The 20,678-nt window shown below is 39.1% G+C and overlaps 1 protein-coding gene across 5 annotated transcripts; it reads left to right on the top strand.

The window, feature by feature from the left end:
* The first annotated feature begins 9 nt into the window (after positions 1-9).
* RO60 (Ro60, Y RNA binding protein) lies at positions 10-20,516 on the top strand. Of its 5 annotated transcripts, none has more exons than XR_007907293.1 (9): positions 10-264; positions 4,814-5,413; positions 6,092-6,312; positions 6,567-6,713; positions 7,992-8,129; positions 8,287-8,403; positions 9,130-9,236; positions 9,642-9,788; positions 11,013-11,144. XR_007907293.1 is itself a non-coding variant. In XM_051804690.1 (9 exons), exons 2-9 carry the CDS (start codon positions 4,834-4,836, stop codon positions 11,163-11,165), a joined length of 1,617 nt encoding a protein of 538 aa, XP_051660650.1. In that variant the 5' UTR covers positions 10-264; positions 4,814-4,833; the 3' UTR covers positions 11,166-20,516. The 5 variants fall into 5 exon arrangements, 4 of the variants coding, with proteins under 4 accessions (XP_051660650.1, XP_051660659.1, XP_051660667.1 ...); XM_051804690.1 differs by having other exon boundaries at positions 9,130-9,243; positions 11,013-20,516; XM_051804699.1 differs by having other exon boundaries at positions 4,811-5,413; positions 9,130-9,243; positions 11,013-20,516.
* Positions 20,517-20,678: the final 162 nt, after the last annotated feature.

The following is a 20,678-nucleotide window of genomic DNA, read 5'->3' as shown; positions in this document are numbered from 1 at the left end:
GGGGAGCGGGGCCGGCCCCGAGCGCGGCTCCATCCGGGCACCGCGCGGGGGGCGCGGCCCCATCCGGGTCCCGGCGATGCTGTCGGGGCGCGGCGGGCGGGGCCGGTGCGGGAGTCGCGGAGCTCCGGCGGCCGCAGCGGGACAGCCCTGCCCGCCCTGCGCGCCCGGCGCGGCCCCGCCGCCGCTCGCTGTCCCCGGCGCGTCCCACGCCCGTTCCCCCGCGAGCTCCGGCGCTGCGGCCCCGCCCGGGCCGCGGCCAAGCAGGCAAGTGGCGCGTCCCGGGGTGCGGGGGGAGCGGGGTGCGGGCTCCCCGTGCCGGCCCCGGGGGGCCCCAGGGATGGTGGCGGAATGTGGGGAAGCCAGGGGGGCACTCCCGCCGGCACCGGGGCGAGAGGAACCCCGCGGGGCGGCGCCGGGCGTGTCCCGCTTTTACGCAGCTCCCCCGTCACGTGTGTTTATCGCCTTTATAAAGACTGACAGCTGCGCTCCGCTATCGGCTTTAGGTGCTCCTACCTCGTAATTCTCTTCTGCGTAAGCTAAGCTGCCTTTGCCCCCCAGTCAGAGCATTTTTTTTTTTTTTAGCAGGCGGATTCTTGCAAATGGTGCGGTAGAAACGTGTGAGTGGGTATGTGATTCGTGTACTCTGATATCTCCTGTGCTGCTGTGGGACATGGCTCCGTTTGTGATTTGGGAAGTGTTCTCCTGGAGTTAAATTGACATAGAAGTGCTTATTTTCAGAAGTATGGGGACTATGTTGTCCGAGCTGTGCTATAGCACAGGCCTGTTTTGTTACCACCATAATTTGGTCTGATGGTTTTAGTCTCTCTGCTCAGTGAATCAGAAGACAGTATTTATAATCTTCAGTTTAATTTCAAGGACTAAGTGGGAGGGTGCAGTTTCTTGTGGAACGAAGTATATATGGTTTTGAAATATTTGAAGACAATTTGAAGCGTTGTCTTTAAAAGTTGTCAGTGAGTTTTCTACATCTGACTTTTTCAAAGCTTAATTCCATCGGCTTTCAACAAAGTTTGGTTCATGATTGTTAACCTGGCAGTTAAACTTAAGAACTTAAGCTAGAATGTACAGTTCTGTTAATGGTTGTTCTTTATGTGTTTTTTTCATATATACCTGAAACTTGTGCTTTAAGACATTTTATTTCTTAGGAAGACTCATGGCTAATTGTGAAAGTCATAGAAATTAATAAAGGTCAATTTACAGAACTAAATCATGCTTTGGCACAGCAACATAAAGATGTTGACTTAGCAATTGAGACGTAAGTGTAGACTGTTTCAGAGCAGTCAAAGCCATATTTTACTTAGTAATTCATATGATGGTTGGAATATAGTGTTTTTCCTCTTCCCTTAATTACGGGGAGCAACCATGGAGTTTAGTTCAGCAATTTTTGTTGTAAAATACTTAGTCTGTGACTTCTAAGGCTTTTCACATATTTGCTTGTATCCCAGTAGCTCAAAAATTGAAAATGCTTATGGGGCCAGAGTATCATTGATAAATCCTCCATGAGTGTTTGAAATTCAGGTTTCCTGCTGTAGCTCAGCAGATGAAGAGTTGGGTTATGGTAGAACATAAGTTAAATGAGTATATGCATTTATCCATCTGTGAGAGTGAAGGTTGTCTGTTGTGCAGGTGTTAAAGGAGAAAATAAGATTGAGGTCTGGGCAGAGGAGAGACACTGGTCTGAGGGAGGGAATAGCTTTGGGAACTTGTGAGATTAAAATGTAAAATAGGGTTAGAAATGGCCAACATGACTTGAATAGCTCAACTGTGAGTAAGTGCTTTTCAGGTAGTTCCTGGCTAAGTGTCAGTTTGATACTTTTAGTGTGACTGTTTAGTGGTGGTATAAATTGCAGATTTCAAAGGTAATTTTTAAAATAGATATTTATTTTAAAGAATTTACAGTTTGTGGTAGGATCCAAAATATTAGGTTGTGTTGAATCTCTTTTTAAAGTTCTGAGGCAGCAAGAAGCCATTTGAGACAAGTTTGTGTCCTAGATTTCATATCAGAAAGCATTAACAACTTTATTAAAGGTTTCAGAAGACTTACTGTGGGCATTTTTAATGGGATAAGTGCTGCAGGGAATTCACTCTGGTGACATACTGTGTTCTGTCTGAGAAGATAACTTTGAGAGCTGAGTGAACATGAAGCTCTACAAAAGGTGGAGGTTCTAACAGCATCTGGTTCTGGAGCTCGTAGTATATTTCTGAGAAGGCAAATTAAAGTGCTAAGTATCAGAAAAACTAAGAGTAGCTTCAGAAAAGCAAGGAGTGTACATTTGCAGCTATCTTTTCTATTATGGGTTCGTGTCAGAAGCCTGTGGATGGAGGCACATAACTCTTTTTGACGCTGAGTCCATGAATAGCCTAGTCCATACAAAAGTAAATATAAAAATTATGCCTTATTAACATGCCTAAGTTAGGTTACTTACACAGTGTAGTAGAGGAGTGCAGCAGGAGAATTTTTTTGTCTGAGGGTTAGCTCTAAACTTCTTTAAAACAATGCAATTAAAATCATACAGCATATTTGCACGTAGCAATGGAGAAGTGAATTGTTTGCCTTTCAGGATGGTACCTTTAATGGAAATACGGATCTTGTGTCACAGTATTTTATAAAAAAATCTAGATTTTAAATCAGATAAATATCATTTTTAAATTGAGAAATGGTATAATTTTTAGATTTGTTCCCATCCGCAGGGTGGTGATGACGATGGCAGCTAATTTGTATTAGTGACTAGAAAACTGAGTGTGTGAGGACTCGTGAGACTCTCCAAGTGAAAATTCAAATAAAGTGGACATATCAGAAGGAACCTGTGCACAAATTGATAAACACAGGAAAAAACTCTGAAATATTCCAAGTAGTGCTGATATTTCTTAATATAATCAGCCAAATGAGACGTTTGATTTAACCAAAGACATGGTTCTTCCAGTTCATTTTAAGTCTTGACAATCCATAGGTGACTGAAAAGAGTTTTCTCATTTGTCTCATTTTAATGTAGTAGTATTTATTTTAGCAGGGGTATGAAAGATACAACAAGAAATTTTTCTCAATATTTCATGTACATGGAGATCTCATTATGCATCATGATCCTTTATGCTACTCATTCTTATCTTTCCTTCAAGATAATGGTGTTTTTCAGTATCCATGTACTGGAAATAAATGAATCTAGACATTAAAAGGTGCTGATATGGTATTCATGCGCTGAGAATACCACCCTTGTTATTTTCAGTGTATTTGCATGCCTCAGATGTCAGTGAAAAAGTCAGCTCAACCATGATTTGTATTTAAATAGGTTTGGCAGGAGACATGGTTAGAATATATAATTTAATCACTAAGAAAAATAGTGATGCTCTGAATGATACAATGAAAGATATTTCTTAGATAATTTCTAACTGAAACCTGCTTTTTTAAACCAAGTGCCAGCATATGGCTTCTGTTTTTATGATTTTAGGAGACTATAGAATGTAATGGGAGCACTGCTGGTTATCATTTGGTTCTGGAGGCAGATCAGCACAGATGTTGTACAGGAAAAACAGGAAAGGTGCATTTCTAGTCACTTACAGAGAAAGGGAAATTCTGTGTCAAAGAGCGAGGGAAGTTGTTTGTAAACAAAGTGCTTACCTAAACTGGGGGGGAAAACGTCTCTGTCTGTGTTAGTCACATTTATTTATTCTAGCTTATCCTGGTAAATGGATAATAAAAAAAAAGGATAATAAAAAATAAAAACAAGTGCTTTTATTCATCTTCAGTATCAGCAGGAGCATGTCAAAAGTAGATATTTGCAATACTTTAGAATCGTTCAGTGGATTTCTTGGAAATGTCATTTGTGTGTTCTCAGACTTCAGTCTGTGTGTATTTTGAGATGTGTACAGTTTGATGGAGTGGATTATTGGTGCTGCTTTTTTTTTTAATAGGAGCTCTTGGTGCTATTTAATGTCTTTTTATTATTTGGTGAGAACTGATACAACTAAATTTATTGTTGCACTATTAATGTTTTGGAGGTAGTGATGATGATGAATTTTTTTACCCTTGCCTTGCTGATTTGATTTCACCTGCATTTAATTAATTTTAAATGTCATGGCTTGAATATTACCATGCTGGATGTTCTCCAAGTAGGAGCAGTGATGTTGCTTGCAAATATTACAGCTGAACTCTCTTACAACTCAGGAGTGTATAAAGATCTGAAAGACTGAGAATTTTTTTGCTGTAAAGTGGTACAGAATTTTTTATGTCTCGAGTTTTCTTTCATCTCACTTGGAACAGCAGACTATTTGAGCCTGTAACAAAGATAATTCGTTCTTGAGGTACTCAGTTGTTAAAAAGCTGTTGTCTAAGCCTCACAGAGACCCACCATATATAAACTCTCATGAAGTCTTCTGACTAAACAGTTTTTAATTATTTTAGTTCTATATTTTACCCTCATTTTTCTCCAGTTGGTCAGTATTAGCAATTCTTCAGCAAAATAGAGTAGGGTAAGATGTGAGTTTTGAGCTGTTTAGTCTGCAATCCAAAAATCTAGGTAAGAAAGTCATGTAATCTATTAGTGGCAAAAGGCTTTAACATCAGACATGTTTTTTGTGTAGTTTCTAAGCTTGTTCCAAAGAAGTAAGTTTGTCACCATTATAACTCAGAGATTTTTTTTTGTTGTTTGTTTTCCCCCAAAAATGTGTATTATTGCACACCGAGAGTGCACTCTGATTAATTTTATGAAGGAAACGTGTAGACCAGATACATTTGCTTTGCTAAAAAGCGATAAAAGAGTAGTCATCTTTTTTATAAAATTTATTATTCTTTCAGCAGACCCCTTGGAAGTCTAAGCCATGGAGGATGAGGAGAGCGGAGTGCAGCCCCCGAGTGAGAAGCCGGCGCCCGGCTCCGAGGGCGGTGACCTGTGGAGTGTCACCGACACCAGCCGACTGCGGCACTTCTTGTGCTTCGGCTCCGAGTGCGGCGCTTACCACGTCAAGGAGCAGAAGCTGGGCTTCGAAAATGCAGAAGCCTTGCTAAGACTGATCGAAGAGGGCAGGGGTTGTGAAGTTGTTGAAGAAATAAAAGCCTTTAGCCAAGAGGGCAGAGCAGCAAAGCAGGAGCCCCTGCTTTTTGCCCTTGCGGTTTGCTCGCAGTGCTCTGATGTGAAAACGAAGCAAGCGGCGTTTAAGGCTGTCCCCGAGGTGTGTTGCATACCAACCCATCTCTTTACTTTCATCCAGTTTAAAAAAGATCTGAAGGAGGGCATGAAATGTGGCATGTGGGGCCGTGCACTGAGGAAAGCTGTTGCAGATTGGTACAATGGAAAGAATGGCATGGCTCTTGCTTTAGCAGTTACAAAATATAAGCAAAGAAGTGGTTGGTCTCATAAAGATCTTCTGAGGTTGTCCCACCTAAAACCTGCCAGTGAAGGTAATAAATTTTTATTTACCTGAAAATACTGTGTTTTAAACCTTTTATATTTATTGTGGAACTATTTTGGAAACCCAAGTACCATTGTAGATGAATTCTTAGGGAGGGTATCTTGTAAATTGCGTAGTAAAAATGTGAGACTTTGTATCAGAAATTGACCTGTTTGTCTTCAAGATAAACAGTTTGTTCTTTTTCTTCCGTATGTCAAGAGAAGATAAAATAACACAATTTCCTCATTTTGTTCTTATTTCCTTACAAATGATGAAATAACACTTTTTTGTTATTTGTTAAGATCTGTTGGTTTCAAATCATAGAATCATAGAATGGTTTGGGTTGGAAGGGACCTTAAAGATCATCTTGTTCCAAGCCCCTACCAGGGACAGGGACACCTTCCACTAGACTGTGTTGCTCAGAGCTCCATCCAGCCTGGCCTTGAACACTTCTAGGGATGGGGCATCTTCAACTTCTCTGGGCAACTTAGCAAAGATATTAGGCTTCTTAGTTCTAAGGAGATTAATACAGTAATTATAAGTACTGCTCTAAATTGTATGTCTGACCTTTTTAATAGGTATTTAGCAGGTCTGAGATTGAAACCTGCTGACTCATTAGCGTGAGAGTGATAAATGCCAGTATACAGATGGTAATCCTGCTGGGAAAAATGTTTTCTTTTTTCAACAGGAATTGCTATAGTCACTAAATATATTACCAAGGGGTGGAAAGATGTCCAAGAAGCTTATAAAGAGAAAGCAGTTTCTATTGAGACTGAAAAACTCTTAAAGTATCTGGAGGCTGTGGAGAAAGTAAAACGCACAAAAGATGAATTGGAAGTTATTCATTTGATAGAGGAATATGGTCTAGTTAGAGAGCATCTCCTGACAAACCACCTGAAATCTAAAGAGGTAGGTAAACTTCATTAGCTTTGAATTCTCTTTAGGGTAATGCTTTTTAGAGTCCTAAGTCTAGATTTCTGTAAAAAGTAGCCGTTATGCTGTTCTTCAAGTTGTTTGCCCAAAGAGCTGATTTAAAGTAATTAAGTTCAATGTATAATTTGTACATTTATTTTAAAATATGCTTATTCAATGTACAGATTTCAGTTCTTGTAGTTTGGGAATCTCGTCTTTCTGTTTTTTCACTTCTCTTTCTTTGACCATAGGTTTGGAAGGCACTGCTGAAGGAAATGCCCATTTCTGTATTGTTGAGAAATTTAGGAAAGCTGACAGCAAATTCAGTGCTGGAACCACGAGGTTCAGAAGTGGCAATAGTATGTGAAAAACTGAGAAATGAGAAACTGCTAAAAAAGGTAAGAACTTTTTCATAATCGATGCCAGCCCTTGTGGGTTTTAATCTCTTCCTTTGCTGTATTTCTTCAGCCAACTTCTTTACAAAATAAAACTGATGTTCTTTGGAGGAACTGTGTAGTTTATTCTTAAATGAGGGCTCTGGCAAGCTTTAGCTCTGGGAGTCATGTGTTCCTTCTGAGTCTTGTAATTTAGAATCAGCAATGCAAGCTTAAAAAGGGAGTGAAGTCACTTGTATAAGATCCTAGAAAGCGAATGAAGAAACTAGCATAGCAGTTGAGGGGAAAAGGAGATTTTCTCCTTTCAGATTGCTTTACTATCCATCAAAGAGGTAAGAAAATAAGAGGGAAAAGAGGATTCCCCAAAGGGAGAAGAAAATATCCAGGAATGTAATGGAAGATAGAAAGGACAAGTGCCTTTACCAACGGTTTTGTGAGTTGGGAAGATTAAAATAAGGACCCTTAAATTATTCAAGACTATTCAAAGCTAATTTGAGCACAACAACTTCGGTCCCTTTTTTCCCGTCCCACTGCTCTTCCCTTTCTCTGGTTCCTTCTTTAATCAGGCATAGGCACTGGAGAAGGGAGAGCAAAGATGGTGGTGCAGTACCTTGATGGAAGAAGGGTGGTGGACAGGTGTTCAGATTTGCTGAGGTTTGCTGCTGGCAGTGATCAGTGACTGAAACTCCCCTTGAGAAAAAAAAATAACAAAATGTTGATAACTCAGTGAAGCAAAGATGTGGTTTAGCATGAAACAAATGATATGGTTTATGTATGGAAAGCAAAAAAAGAAAAAATGCTTGGAATGTTTTATAGCAAGAGGAAAATGAATGCTGTATTCTGAAAATAGTTTCTTTGTCCAGTGTTATTGTATTGGATATAAAACTAGTTTTAAGTTTGTTCTTTTTCTAGCTCAGCTCCTTTCCCCTCAGCAGGACAGGGACTTTCTCTTAGTGTAAGCCTGTGATGGACAATCATAAAGCTGTGAAGTTTTACCAAAATTCTGGTGATGGCTTAATATTTGGTGTTGATTGGAGGATTCTGGAAAGGTGATGAGGTCCGTCACCAGTGACTGAGGAGTATCAGTTCATACAACAGCTGTGGAAAGGCTGCATGAACTCTTCAAATTTAATGAATTTAAAGTAACAGTGTACTGAGCCAGAGATTTTTGTAGGAGAACCTTATTTTTTCTGTTCAGTTTGTTACTACTTTGTTGTTTTTTTTTTTTTTAAAGGAAGTCAAATTTTCAAGAAGCTCAGTTTTTATTTCTTTTGCCTGTAGGGTAAAATACATCCATTGCATATTTTGGTTGCATTAGAAACATATAAAGCTGGACATGGAAGCAGAGGGAAGCTTTGGTGGCGTCCTGATGAAGACATTTTAGAAGCTTTAGATGCCTCATTTTACAGAGCTTTCAAGGTAATACAGTTCTTCAGTTTGTTAAGCCTTTTTAAGGGTTCTGTATTTCCTGAAAGCTTATCACGAAAAGTTTGTGGGGTGGGTAACAGTGCTAAAACTTTGACGACAATATTAATTATGTGTATCTATCTTCTTTTTTTCTCTTTTTTCCTTTTAGACACTTGAACCAACAGGAAAACGCTTCTTACTTGCAGTTGATGTCAGTGCATCGATGACACAAAAGGTTTTGGGCAATGTGCTCAATGCGAGCACCGTTGCAGCAACGATGTGTATGGTGAGGCATTGCATTTCTTCTGTTTGTAACTGGTCTTTTGATACAAAGGTGCTCTAAAGCTGGTTAGAAATCAGGAGGAAACTTATATATAATATTTTTTTTGGGTATGGAAGGCGTGACCTTGTGCCTTACTGGTAGATCAGTTCTTAAAGTTCCTGGTAACCATATTAAGAAAGATCAGTTTCAAGAAGTTGGTTTCAAGGATAAACCAAAGTGGTCAGGGCAGCTTTTTCACTTAGCTGAAAATACATTTTAATTTTTTTCAGAGGCACTTATGGAATAATACAGATTGGATTAAGAAATTTTAGAATAAATCCTGTGTACATTTGAGTTATCCATGTGGCCTTTATTCACAGTCACTTTCCCCTCAATTTGGTGTTGCAAAGCTGCTGTGTTGCATTGTATTCTTGTATTACAGAGGAGTTGAACTTTTGTTAGTGTTTAAAAACACTCAATATTTTAAGTCAGAGGGGAGAGAAGAAATATAGAAGTATCTTTAGTTGTAGTAATTAGAGCAGTTTTGAGCTCTGATTTTGGCAGTGCTTATTTGCAGTAAAATATTACAGAATATTTAAAGTGTAGAGTGAACTGTTGGTGCACGTGAGGACCCCGGTGTCTTAAATGCAAAAGCATGTCATGCTGTGTGTTTGGTAGGGAATGGCTCTATCCAGACATTAAAAATTCAGAGTAATACAACTGAATTATTTTTGTCTTCCTCTTTCTCAGGTTGTAGCACGTACTGAGAAGGATTCCCACATTGCTGCCTTTTCACATGAAATGGTCCCATGTCCAGTGATGGCTGATATGACGTTACCTCAAGTTTTAGTGAAAATGTATGAAGTATGTAAAAACAAACAAACAAACAAAGCCTCAGCAGTTACATTGTATTTTCTTTGTAATCAGTTTTATTACTTTGTTTTATGTGTATCTCTGTAGCAAAACACTGGATTTTTTGGTCCCTTTTATTTAGAGAAAGTCAAAAAAATGTCAATATTTCAGATATTAAACATTGCAATTTAGAATGGCAGTGCTAGGTCACAATGAGTTGAAAAGAATGTTAAAAAAAACCCCCAACTCAACTAAAAAAAAAACCTGGACAAAACTAAGATGAAATGACTAAGTTTAACAAAAAAACCTCTGTGTGATAAAGCATGAAGTTTACATAAAAGGTAATTTTTCCATGGTTTACTAATTTCAGTATTAATGTGTTCCATATATATTTATATTTTTCCCTTAAGATTCCAGTGGGTACCACTGATTGTTCCCTTCCAATGATATGGGCTCAGAAAACTCAGAGGGCTGTTGATGTCTTCATTGTATTTACTGATAATGAGACCTTTGCTGGAAATACTCCTCCTGCAGCAGCCCTTAGAGAGTACCGAGAGGTAAACATGCTTCTGACTGTTTATGATTAGTGAATGCAGTACAAAATAAATACCAGCTCTAAAGATGTTTTAGGGACTGAAGTAGTTGTGGCTTTGTTTCAGTAAATAATTATATATTGTTAAAAACTGCTCAGTTCTGCAGTTAGGTAGAATTAGTGGACATAGGACACTAATTGTGCACATTTAAAACCACAGAATTACTATAAGGATTTGTAATTAGCCTACCCTGCTTGGTGTATTGCAATATCCATGAAACTTTGTTTACTATTCAGGGAGTATATGAATTTTTGCATTCTCTATATAATTGGTTGAATACTTTTTTTTTATAGTTCTTACAGAATGAAATTTGGCTCACAGAATTAAATTTACCCTTGGTGTCTGCAGTAGATACCAAAAAGTTTAAATAAAGTAATGAAGATAAGCCTATAGGAAGGTGTCAGTAGGGTGAGGTGGCACTATTTTCTGAAGAAAGCCCATTATGTTTTAAGGGGACTACTCTAAGCTTAATAATTTTAAAATAGAACAGAGAAAAATAGCCTTTCCAAGCACATTGCTATTAGAAACTCAGAAAGCAATCTTTTAAAGAAACTGTTTTTTAAACTACAAAAAGTACTTCTGGTAAACATGTGTGTGTGGACTGTGTTTTGTTTTTCTTAGTTGAAATTAGCTCCCATTCCTAAACTTGTTCTGTAAAGAAAGAGTTCCTGCACTCTGGCCTTCATGCCACTTGCTTGCTTTACCTTAGAGATTACTTACCTGCAAATTCAGTTTATTTAGCAGAATTGTCCAGACCACAGTTGTATTTATTCAAGCAACATTTGGAAATCCTTGCCTTAGACAAAAATGCACTCTCTGAGTCTGTTAGGTGACTTCATAATTATTATTGAGTTGTCTCTAAGAATGAACTGCATAATAGCAAATGCAGTGTTTGCATTTGAAATAATGTATGAATTGTAGTATTGCAGGAAATTTTTGCTAATATACCTCATTGCAATTATTTCCATTTATTTAAATATGTCTGCTACAGGTTAAACACAATGTTAGCAGGCAGTCTTCAGCTCTGACTGTGGCATATCTCGTTTCTATCAGTATGGCTATTCAGACAGTGGTTTATGCAAGCAAGATTTGACCCTCTGGCATGTTTAAGTTACTGTATATATATGTTCTGCCATGTTTTACTCTGTATGTGTTTTCTGACTTTTTTTTTTTCTGTCCTTCCTCTAGAAAATGGATATTCCTGCTAAACTGATTGTTTGTGGAATGACCTCAAATGGTTTTACAGTGGCAGATCCAGATGACAGAGGCATGTTGGATATATGTGGCTTTGATACAGGAGCTTTGGAGGTTATTCGAAACTTCACTTTGGATTTGATTTAATTTTTCTAGGCATTTGCTCTTCCCAGTGGGTCCATTGCTGGCAACAGACTTCACCCTGGGAACTCCCAGGCAAATATACTTTATTAGAATATGGCATATTATATACATATCAGAATGTTACGTGAGGTGGTGGCAGTTCAAGCATCTCTGACTAGAGCTTCTCACTAAGGTGTTTGTAAGGTTGAACATAACTATGGTCTCATGCAAATCCTAACTAATTAAGAAAAACTCAGCACTTGCATCTCTAGTGTCAAAATAACTGTCAGTAGCCAGTGATCCCTCTGCTACTGGAGATGGCACCACCTGTCACCCCTGTCACGCCTGGGCTTGGTGCCACACAGGAACACCCTGCGCAGCTCGGTCACTCCTGGTTGTGCCCGTCAGTTGAATCAGATCGCCCTTCAGAACCCTGCAGCACAGCTGGCAACCCTTCTCCACACCCTTTAAGAAAGGCACCTCGACTCCTGAACCACCTTCCTTGTCTCCAGCATGCTTATTTTCCCAAGGCAGTTTGTTGTTTTTTTTTCCTGTCCATGCACTCGAGACTTTTCTTGGACTTATTCCTGGATCAGTCTAGGCACCACGGAGCTGGAGTTTCCCAGAGCATCATCCCTTGAGTGATACCCACAGTAACTGTGTGCTCAGAGTCCTGTGGCCCATCAAAAACCAGTCTGTATCTGTTCCAGAGGGTAAACAGGACCCCCTGTCATGACCAGATAACAGCAAGGGCACAATGTGCTGTACAAACCCTTGGTCCACTCAGCTTCAGCAAGGTCTGCCTGGCCAGCCTGGCCTGCACCACATGCATCACCCCATCCCTGTTGTCCTCCAGTTCCACAGCATCCACTGACTTGAAGAGAGGGATGGTTTTGCCTGGGCCTATGGAAGATGCCACCACAGCAAACATTTCCATGGCATCGTGCCAGACCCTGCTCTTGCTGTCCACCAGTGCTGGAGTCAGCCCAAATGCCAACTTGGCCAAGTCCAACTCCCCAGTAGGGTAAGTGAAGAAGGCCACGATGATGACCACGTCCTCTTGGACTCTGGAGTTGTTGAGCTGCAGGTACTCTCACTGCAGCAGCAGGCCCAGCTCCTGCTGAGAATGCGCTGCTTTCCTCAGCCACAAGAACAGGGGCTTGTACTCCTACTGGATGGCCAGCTTCTTGTCCCCCCAGGACTTCACCAGCAGCAGAGACGAGTGGTGCCAGGAAGGCCTGTACCTGGTCACCCAGTGCCAGCAGATGGATCACCTTCAGTGCCCTGAGCACCACTTGGAGTAGTTGAGGAGTGTGTTAAGGAAGCTGATGAGCCCCAGGAAGCCAAGGGCAGGGATAGAGGTTGCTGCTGCCTGGCTGGCACCTCGAACCACCCTCTTCAACTCCTCCACAGCTTGAGTGCAGTTCTTATTGTCCTCCTGGTCCAGTAGGTGAGCCTGCAGCTCCTGGGTCAAAAATCTGGACTTCAGGATGGGCTGGATGGGAGGCAGTGGTGCTGTGTCCTCACCCACCTGCAGACTCCTCGAGCTCCAACCTAGGAGCAGAATGAAGTCCCCATAATCCAAGAGGAAGCAGTGACCTGGTGCTCCACTTAAACAGAAACAACTCTATGGGACCGGATGCAATCCATCCAAGGGTACTGAGAGAGCTGGCAGACAAGCTGGCCAAGCCACTCTCCATCATTTTTCATTAGTCCTGGCTCACCAGGGAGATCCCAGATGACTGGAGGTTGGTCAATGTGACATCCAGGAAACTACAGGTCTGTCAGCCTGACCTTGGTGCCGGGAAGGTTACTGAACAGATCGTCTTGATCACACAGCACATGCAGGACAACCAGGGGAGCAGGCCCAGCCAGCAGGGGTTTATGAAAGGCAGGTCCTGCTCCACCAACCTGATCTTCTTCTGTGATATAGTGACCTGCAGAGTGGATGAGGGAAAGGCTGGAGATACGTCTGCCTGGACTGTAGGAAAGCATTTGACGCTGTTTCCCACAGCATTCTCCTGGAGAAGCTGACAGCCCATGGCTTGGATGGGTGCACTGTTCAGTGGATAGAGAACTGCTGATGGCCGGGCCCAGAGAGTGGTGGTGAAGGGAGTTGCCTCCAGCTGGTGGCTGATCACCAGTGATGTCCCCCAGGGGTCAGTAGGGGGGCCAGTCCTGTTTAACATCTTGTTGATCTGGATGAGAGGATCATTTACCTATGACCTGAGGTTGGGCAGCAGGAGGGTTGATGGCCTGGAGGAGAGGAAGGTGCTGCAGGGGGATATGGGCAGCCTGGGTCCATGGGCCCAGGACTATTGGATGAAGTTCAACAAGGCCAAGTGCTGGGTCCTGCACTTGAGTCACAACCACCCCGTACAGCACTCCAGGCTTGGGGAAGAGTGGCTGGAAAGCTGCCTGGTGGGAAAGGATCTGACCTGTATCAGCAATAGTGGGGCCAGCAGGACCAGGACAATGATTGTCCCTCTGGACTCGGCACTGGTGAGGCCACACCTCAAATCCTGTGTCTAGTCAAGCATTGGAACAAGCTGTCCAGGGAAGTGGTGGAATCACCATCTCTGGAAGTGGTCAAAAAACTCGTGGATGTGGTGCTTAGGGGCGTGGCTGAGTGGTAGATGTGGCAGTGTTAGGTTAAAGGTTGGACTCAATGAACTTAGAGGTCATTTCCAACCATAATGATCCTGTGATTCTTTGTTACCTTTTTGTGAAGGGAAAACAAGAAAAGCGGATGAGAAATCTCTTTTCTCTTTTTTCCTGTTGCACAAGATTTAAAATAACAGTGGGAAGTTTGCTAAAAGTGGCTACAGGGTATACATAATTTAATTTCACTTATAATAGGTTATAAATATGGAGAGATTTTTAATTTCCCCCTCCCCTGTTGCTGTGGAATGCTTGTTTGCGAGAATAAATTGACCAATTACTTTTAGAATGGGGCTGGAAAAAAATGGATTTGGTATTTTTAATAATGTCAGTTTAACAGCAACTTCACTGAGAGGGACTTTTCTTTGGGCTTTTTAAAATCTTTGTATTTTAAGCATTACTAAGGTTCAATGGTTTCCATGGTTACAGTTAAAACCTACTAAACCTAAAAGTATTTTCTGGTACATATTGAGACCATGTGACTGTGATACAGGATAAAAGTTATCCAGGGAAATTTTATACTCATAAAACTGAAAGTGGAAGAGCTCATGCCAGTCTTTTTCTCTGTAGATCATCATCTAAGTTTTCTGGAGTAAATATCTCTTTAGATAAATTGAGGGGCAGTTTCTGCACCATACAGTTTCAGAAGCACTATTTTAGAATTAATACGCTTTACAGGAAGTTCTAAAGACTGTTTATAGTAGAAAAAGACCTTGGAAATGACTGGGATGCCACATTCAGTCCATGTTACAACTTCAGGAAGCATAAGCACACTTTCAGCAAGAGAGATCAACAAGTGCATGTGTCTTGGCCTACTCTCCAAAGCTGAGTGGGAACAACCAGAAACCATAAGCTACTTTGTTTTTTTTTCCAAAAGAATGTATTCAGTAATACAGAAACAATCCTCCTAACAGGAGAGTATTTCATTTTTAAAAATATTTTTGTAGATTAACGCTACTTCTGATTTCATGAATTAATTCAAGCTAACATATTTCAAAACTACCTCCAGTTTATAGTGACCAATTCTTAAAAACTTTTATGAACTGTACAGTTGCATCTTTCATGTTCACAAAATCTTGTTTAGGAAGTGATTGAAACTGGATTCTTTTTTTTATTTTTTATTTTTAGTCTTATAGTAAGACTGTGAGTAAACAAGGAGAAAGCTAGTGAGTATCTTACCACTTTGGAACAGGGATTGATAGCAATTCATGTGTATATGTATTTAATTCTGTGTGTGTTTTATATGTGTCAGTATGGGGGGAAGTTAAAAGATCTCTTTAGTAGATCAGTCTTAAAAGATTAGAAAGGTTTTTTTAGTGATGCTTTTACAACTTCCTCTAAAACATATGTGTGTCAGCCTCTTTTATGCTAATGATGGCTGTTTTAAACAGTGAATTTGATGTTAATTTGAAAATAATTATGATGTATAAAAATAACGCATTTACCCGTTGTGGTAAATAACATGTAAGACCATATTTTTCTGCCTAAAACCTAAGCTTTTAAATGTAAATTCATATTATACTTTTGATACTTGTAACACTTTTCTTTTTGCCTCATACATATTAATTACAAATCCAGAGCTCGCATTCTGTAGTGCGGGTATCTCTTTTGGTGCTAAAACAGGATGTTACATGTTACTGAAGGTATTCTGCTACTTACTTACACTCTCCTTTAATAAATAAACCAAACCAGTGAGGGAAGCCTTTTCTGACATTAAACCAGGGCTTAAAGAACTGATGGTAGGAGTGTTACCTTTCAGTGAACATTAATGTAGTTACTTGTGAATTATCACTGCTCTTACAGTATAGCTCTGATAGAAAGCTTGGAGAATACAGGACTGCCACCAGCTCCTCAGGTGACATCAAGGAAAAAAAACGTGTTCCTACAAAAGCTGAGACATAGCACTTTGAGTTTGAAAAAGAAAACCAGCCATTTCATGTGGAAAAATTGCATATCGTTCTTAGCATCTAAACAAAACACCATATCAATGTGGGGAGTAAACTCATTTGCTCAATACATGTTAATAATTATTTCAAGTAAATGCACTGATGTTTTGGGGTTGGTTTTGGTAGTAATGTGTTTTAAATTACGCAGTAGTCAAACATCTGATTAGGTGTTTCCTCTAAGCTAGAGATGTTGAAAATAACTGATGTACTTTTGCAAGTACTTTTTCTTACTTGGAGTAGTATTTGTGAAGTCATAGGAAATATTTTGGACTAAATATAAAATGAAAACTTAAACAGGTGTTTCAAGTAATTTTCAAGTAAACTTACTGCAAATAAAAGGTTAGAATAGTTACTAACAGATTGAATGAACGGTTATAGTGGTGTTGCATCTTTGAAAGCAGTCCAGTTTAAAATACTTGAACTAGAGTGTGTAAGTAAAGGTGAACTTTTCAGTAGAACTGATAGAAATTGTAGCTCCCTGTATTTATTGCCACTGGATAGCTCTGACCCATAATAAAAGATAGTCATCCATGCTAGGGTACATAATACACTCCTAAACATTTATAGTGTCTCTGTACAAAAAAATCTTGCTAGAAATAGAATGTTCTAAGTGGTTTGGTTACACAGTGTAAAACTAGCACTGGTGAGACCACATTGTCATCTGCTCCTCCCTTAAGATTTACACAGAGAGGGGAAAATGAAGTAAATGCTGACAGCTGAAACTTCATAGTGTGACCTTTGTTCCTATGATTTTCTTTTTGGGTTTGTTATTATCTTCCAGGAAGGGGCATAGAATAACAATGCTGTGTATTCCTTTTCCCTAGATCTTTGTCTTTCCTGGATCTTTATCTGCCCATACCCTGAATTTTAGAGGACAGCATGACTCATTTGCCATAACATAAATGCGCTGACTTTAGTGTTCAGTTATTAAACTGGTAATTTCCAAACCAATATCTAGACATGTAAAGAAGCAATAATTACTGTAATGCTTCAAAAATAATAGAAAAAAAGTGAACTAAGACAGAGTTGCTAAGCTGAAGCATTAGTTCAGTGTACGATAAATGACCTACCTTTTCACCAAAGAGGAGGCAGGGACTCTTTGAAATTAATAGTGGTGTTTGCATTGGAGGAACACTTTGGCTAACAAAGCAGAAATGGGGCTGTAATTGTGCAATGCAGTTTATCAGTAAAAATTGAACAGGGAGAAGTTTAAAGCTAGTTAATTTTATTCAAAATATTGATTAAAATAAGTCTAAATGCAGAGTGCAACAGCAGAGTGGATGAACACAGGTTTCCTGATATCTGACAGAACTGAGAGGTTTCGCTTTGGCTGCCATTTCACTGTGACCCTCTTAACAATTCTGCAGTATTAAACAATTAGGCAGTCTAAGGCTGTAATGTTCAGGCATTTTAAGAAAGAAAAAAAGGTTCTAATGGTTGGAAGCACAACAGAGGTAAAACATTCTTCTGTAATGAAGGGCTGTAAGGAACAAACATCAAAGGCCAAGGTTCTTCATGGAAGGGACACAATCAAGAATGTGGAGAGGGCCAAGAAATAGAATTTCGTGTCAGGAATTTTAGACCTGGAGCAAGGAGTAGGAGCGTTTGGGATGCTTGTAGAATGAGGTTACAGGCAAAATATGGGGTCTTTACCTACATTCCTCTGTGTTTAAAAAAAAAGAAAAGTCTAAAAGTAGGTGTAGCTCTGAAGTCAGAAGGGCTAGTCTAAATGCCCACTGTGTGAAGGCTACTAATAACTGGCCCTAAAATACCTTGCTGCTTAAAACCACTGTTAAACCTCTTTATTAAACATAAATCATAAGGGGGGTTGTGTTGTTCTTTTGCATTGTTGTTGTTTAACTGGTGCCCATAAATGGTTATGGCTTTAAAAGGCTATTCAACAAAATACGTATTCTTGGCTTAAAGAAACACCAGCAGTTTTGGAAGTGTATTTTAATAATGGCTCTGTCTGTAAGAACCCTATGAAAATATTTTTGTGCATTGCAAAAAATGCTGTGCTGCTGAACCATGTACCTGACTCACAGCTACTGTAACAGAAGCTTTAGTTTTGATTCCGTTTGGGTTTTTTCTTCTATTACCTTTTTGCTTTACCCTTCCTTTTTTCTGTTAACGTTGATTTTTTTTCTGCTTTCCCTTCTCTTCGTCACCTCAGGCCTATACTTGAATCTTTTTTTCACAAGCTCTCATCCGTTCCTTTTTTTTATTTTTGCCTCTGTTCTGCCTTTTTGCTGTCATTGAGCGCTTAGCTACTTACACCGGAACTGATGTCATAGTATTTATTTTAATTTTTTTAAGAATGGATAAACTTTTTTCTTTAATTATGTAAATCTTTTTCGAAACATTCGATTTGCTGTATGTATCAGATTTTTGGCAAAACTTTATGTAAAAATCAGTGACAAAAGTATACTTTGTTTATTTACAAAAATGCAACACCTGCCTGTGAATGACTTTATTTTTATAAAGTAACCTCTTACAATTGGCTTTTCAAATTTTTTTCTAGAATTAGCTCAGTGGTTTGAAACTTTTTATTCCATTAAATATTATCAAGCTGCTGTCATGGGCAGAATTAGGCAAACATTTAAATTAATATTCTGGATAAATGAGCAGCTTCTTTGCAGTATTGACTAGAGGAAGTCTTTAAAGAATAGGCTGTAGAAATAAACCTCAGCAAAGAATCATTTACTTGTGCTTTTAATCCTTACTTTCTCTGACACTTGATCAGTTTATAGGTTTATTTTGCTGTCTGCAGTGGTTTGCAGTGCAGATATGCTGTAAGCAAGCTGGTTTAATGACTTTCTTGCTGGGATGGTAGAGATTTCATCTCACCATGACACAGTATTGTGTACAAATTGCTGAGTAAGAGTTTGGGGGGGGTGAAGGTAATACACTAACTAGGACAGTATATTGTGTATGTGCTGCTCTGAGAGATAACATGTAAGATTAGCTGATTTCGGCAGAAGGTATGGTGTCTTTAAATATGTGTGCTTACATATTTGGATTTATAATTTTGATACTTAAAGCGTGGTTTCTTTAGGTGTTTCTGCATTTTGACTTTTAAGTTCAAAAATATATATATATATTTGCATATATATGAGGTATGTGGAGAACTTTTGCAAATGCTTCATTAACGAATAATGAATATAAATAGTTGTTTCCCTAATGTTAACCAGCTTCTTAAGAGTTAAGCACAACTAGTTACAAATAAAATGTCTTTTCATTCTCCTATAAAAGTGCAGTTCTACTCTTTAAAAAGAATTCTGTATAAAAAAGCAACAGATGGGCACATTCACAGATCTGTCTGCTTAGTTAAAAAACTCAGTGTTTGTTTCCAGCTTCTCAGACTTAGAAGCATGGGATTTAGGCTGGATGAGCAGGTATCCATATCTTTTAGTGGATACATTTTAATATTCAGATCCCAGGGCAAGCATATTTTAAGATAAACAGCTTTGTCCTGGAGACAGTGCTGGGCACAAAATTATGGAAATTTTTAATGACTGTTCTTGAGTCTCTTAATTTGTTTGTTGTTTGGTTGTTGTTTTTTTTTATTATTTCCTAGAGTAGAACCACACTTTAACTGCCATATCATGTTTAAATAACTTAAACATAACATGGCTTTGTGCCATCCAATAATGAAGGCACTGTCTTGCTGCTACTTTCTGTGAAATTATACACAATTAATGAAAAACTATTTGGATGGGGAGCCTTAATATGGTTAAAAAGAAACATAATTAACCCTTTGGGTGCCTTAAAACATATCTCCTTTGATAGACGGGCACTCACTTGGATCTGCAGGCATACAGCATGTTTTCTCCAGCTGGATTAGATTATTGCCTTAAGTGACAGTGCCCTGGGATTTCCGAAGCTTGGAACTCAAAGGGTTATTTTAGACTACTGTTTGAAAAACAAGTCCCTAAACAGGGAACAAAATGAAAAGGTCTTTGAAAAATTCCTTTGTGTACTATTGTTATTATTTTTACATGATGGGTTTATCAGCTTTCAGGGGCAAAATTATTGCTAAACCTCTGAAAACACTTAGCTGGCCGAAGAATTCTACACAGAGAAAAAGAGTACTTGGTATTCTTTTACGACTGTATGTGCAAAATAAATTGCTTTATTAAGTATGAATTCAGGAAGAGATGCACATTTGTGTGTTTATCTTGATGACTGTGCAAAATACAGTAAATGGCAATAAAAATATAACGAGGCCAGTGTGTTTAATTAGCTTATTACACATTAAAGATGCACAGTGCAGACAACTCTATTCTGAAGACTTTCTATAAATGATGCAGTTTCAAACCTGCATCACAAAAATAAAGCTGTCAAATTTAAATTAAATTACACTCTTATAATCCTAGCTACCTGAAGATAAATTTGATGCTTTTTTCCCTTGAGGGGGAAAAAAGTAGTTTAGGTACATGCAGCGTTGAAAGCAATGGAAATAACAGGAGTAATTCACAAAAACTGAGTAAAAATTAATTGACTAATGTTTTTATTCTAATGTGTGCACCTTTAGTTGTGTAATGGTCCCTTTTACTGAAGAATGGGATAGAATTTTCTACTTGCATATGGACTTCCTTGAAATAACCAAGAGTCTTGGCATTGCCTGTTCTGGCTTTGGATGTACATTGTACTGAAACTATTGAATTTTAGTAATTTCTTTTAGACATTTAACTGAAAGTTAAAATGGCTAGTAAACTGCATTCTGATTGTAGAATTTAAGTACTAAATAAACTCTATGCATATTAGACCCATTTGACTTAGTCTTTTTTTTTTTTTTATATTGTTGGATTATTGTACCCTAGTTTGTAGCTGCAGTTTAGTGTCAGTGAGCTGTCTGGCTCCCCTAGGAGAATTCCTGAATGGCACTGTACAGACTGATACTTTGTAGAGCAGAGATGAAAGCCATTAC

Source organism: Manacus candei, unplaced genomic scaffold, assembly GCF_025592945.1.
Source record: "Manacus candei isolate 608988 ecotype Guabito, Panama unplaced genomic scaffold, ASM2559294v1 h1tg000005l, whole genome shotgun sequence".
In the NCBI taxonomy this organism is placed as follows: domain Eukaryota; kingdom Metazoa; phylum Chordata; class Aves; order Passeriformes; family Pipridae; genus Manacus; species Manacus candei.
Note: the sequence above shows the minus strand (reverse complement) of the source record. Positions and strands in the feature narration are given on the sequence as shown.

Coding starts and splice junctions, on each gene's coding strand:
- RO60 (XM_051804690.1), top strand. CDS start 4,834: ATGGAGGATGAGGAGAGCGGAGTGCAGCCCCCGAGTGAGAAGCCGGCG. Junction 8,130..8,286: donor CATTTTACAGAGCTTTCAAG/GTAATACAGTTC, acceptor TTTTCCTTTTAG/ACACTTGAACCAACAGGAAA. Junction 9,789..11,012: donor CCCTTAGAGAGTACCGAGAG/GTAAACATGCTT, acceptor TCCTTCCTCTAG/AAAATGGATATTCCTGCTAA.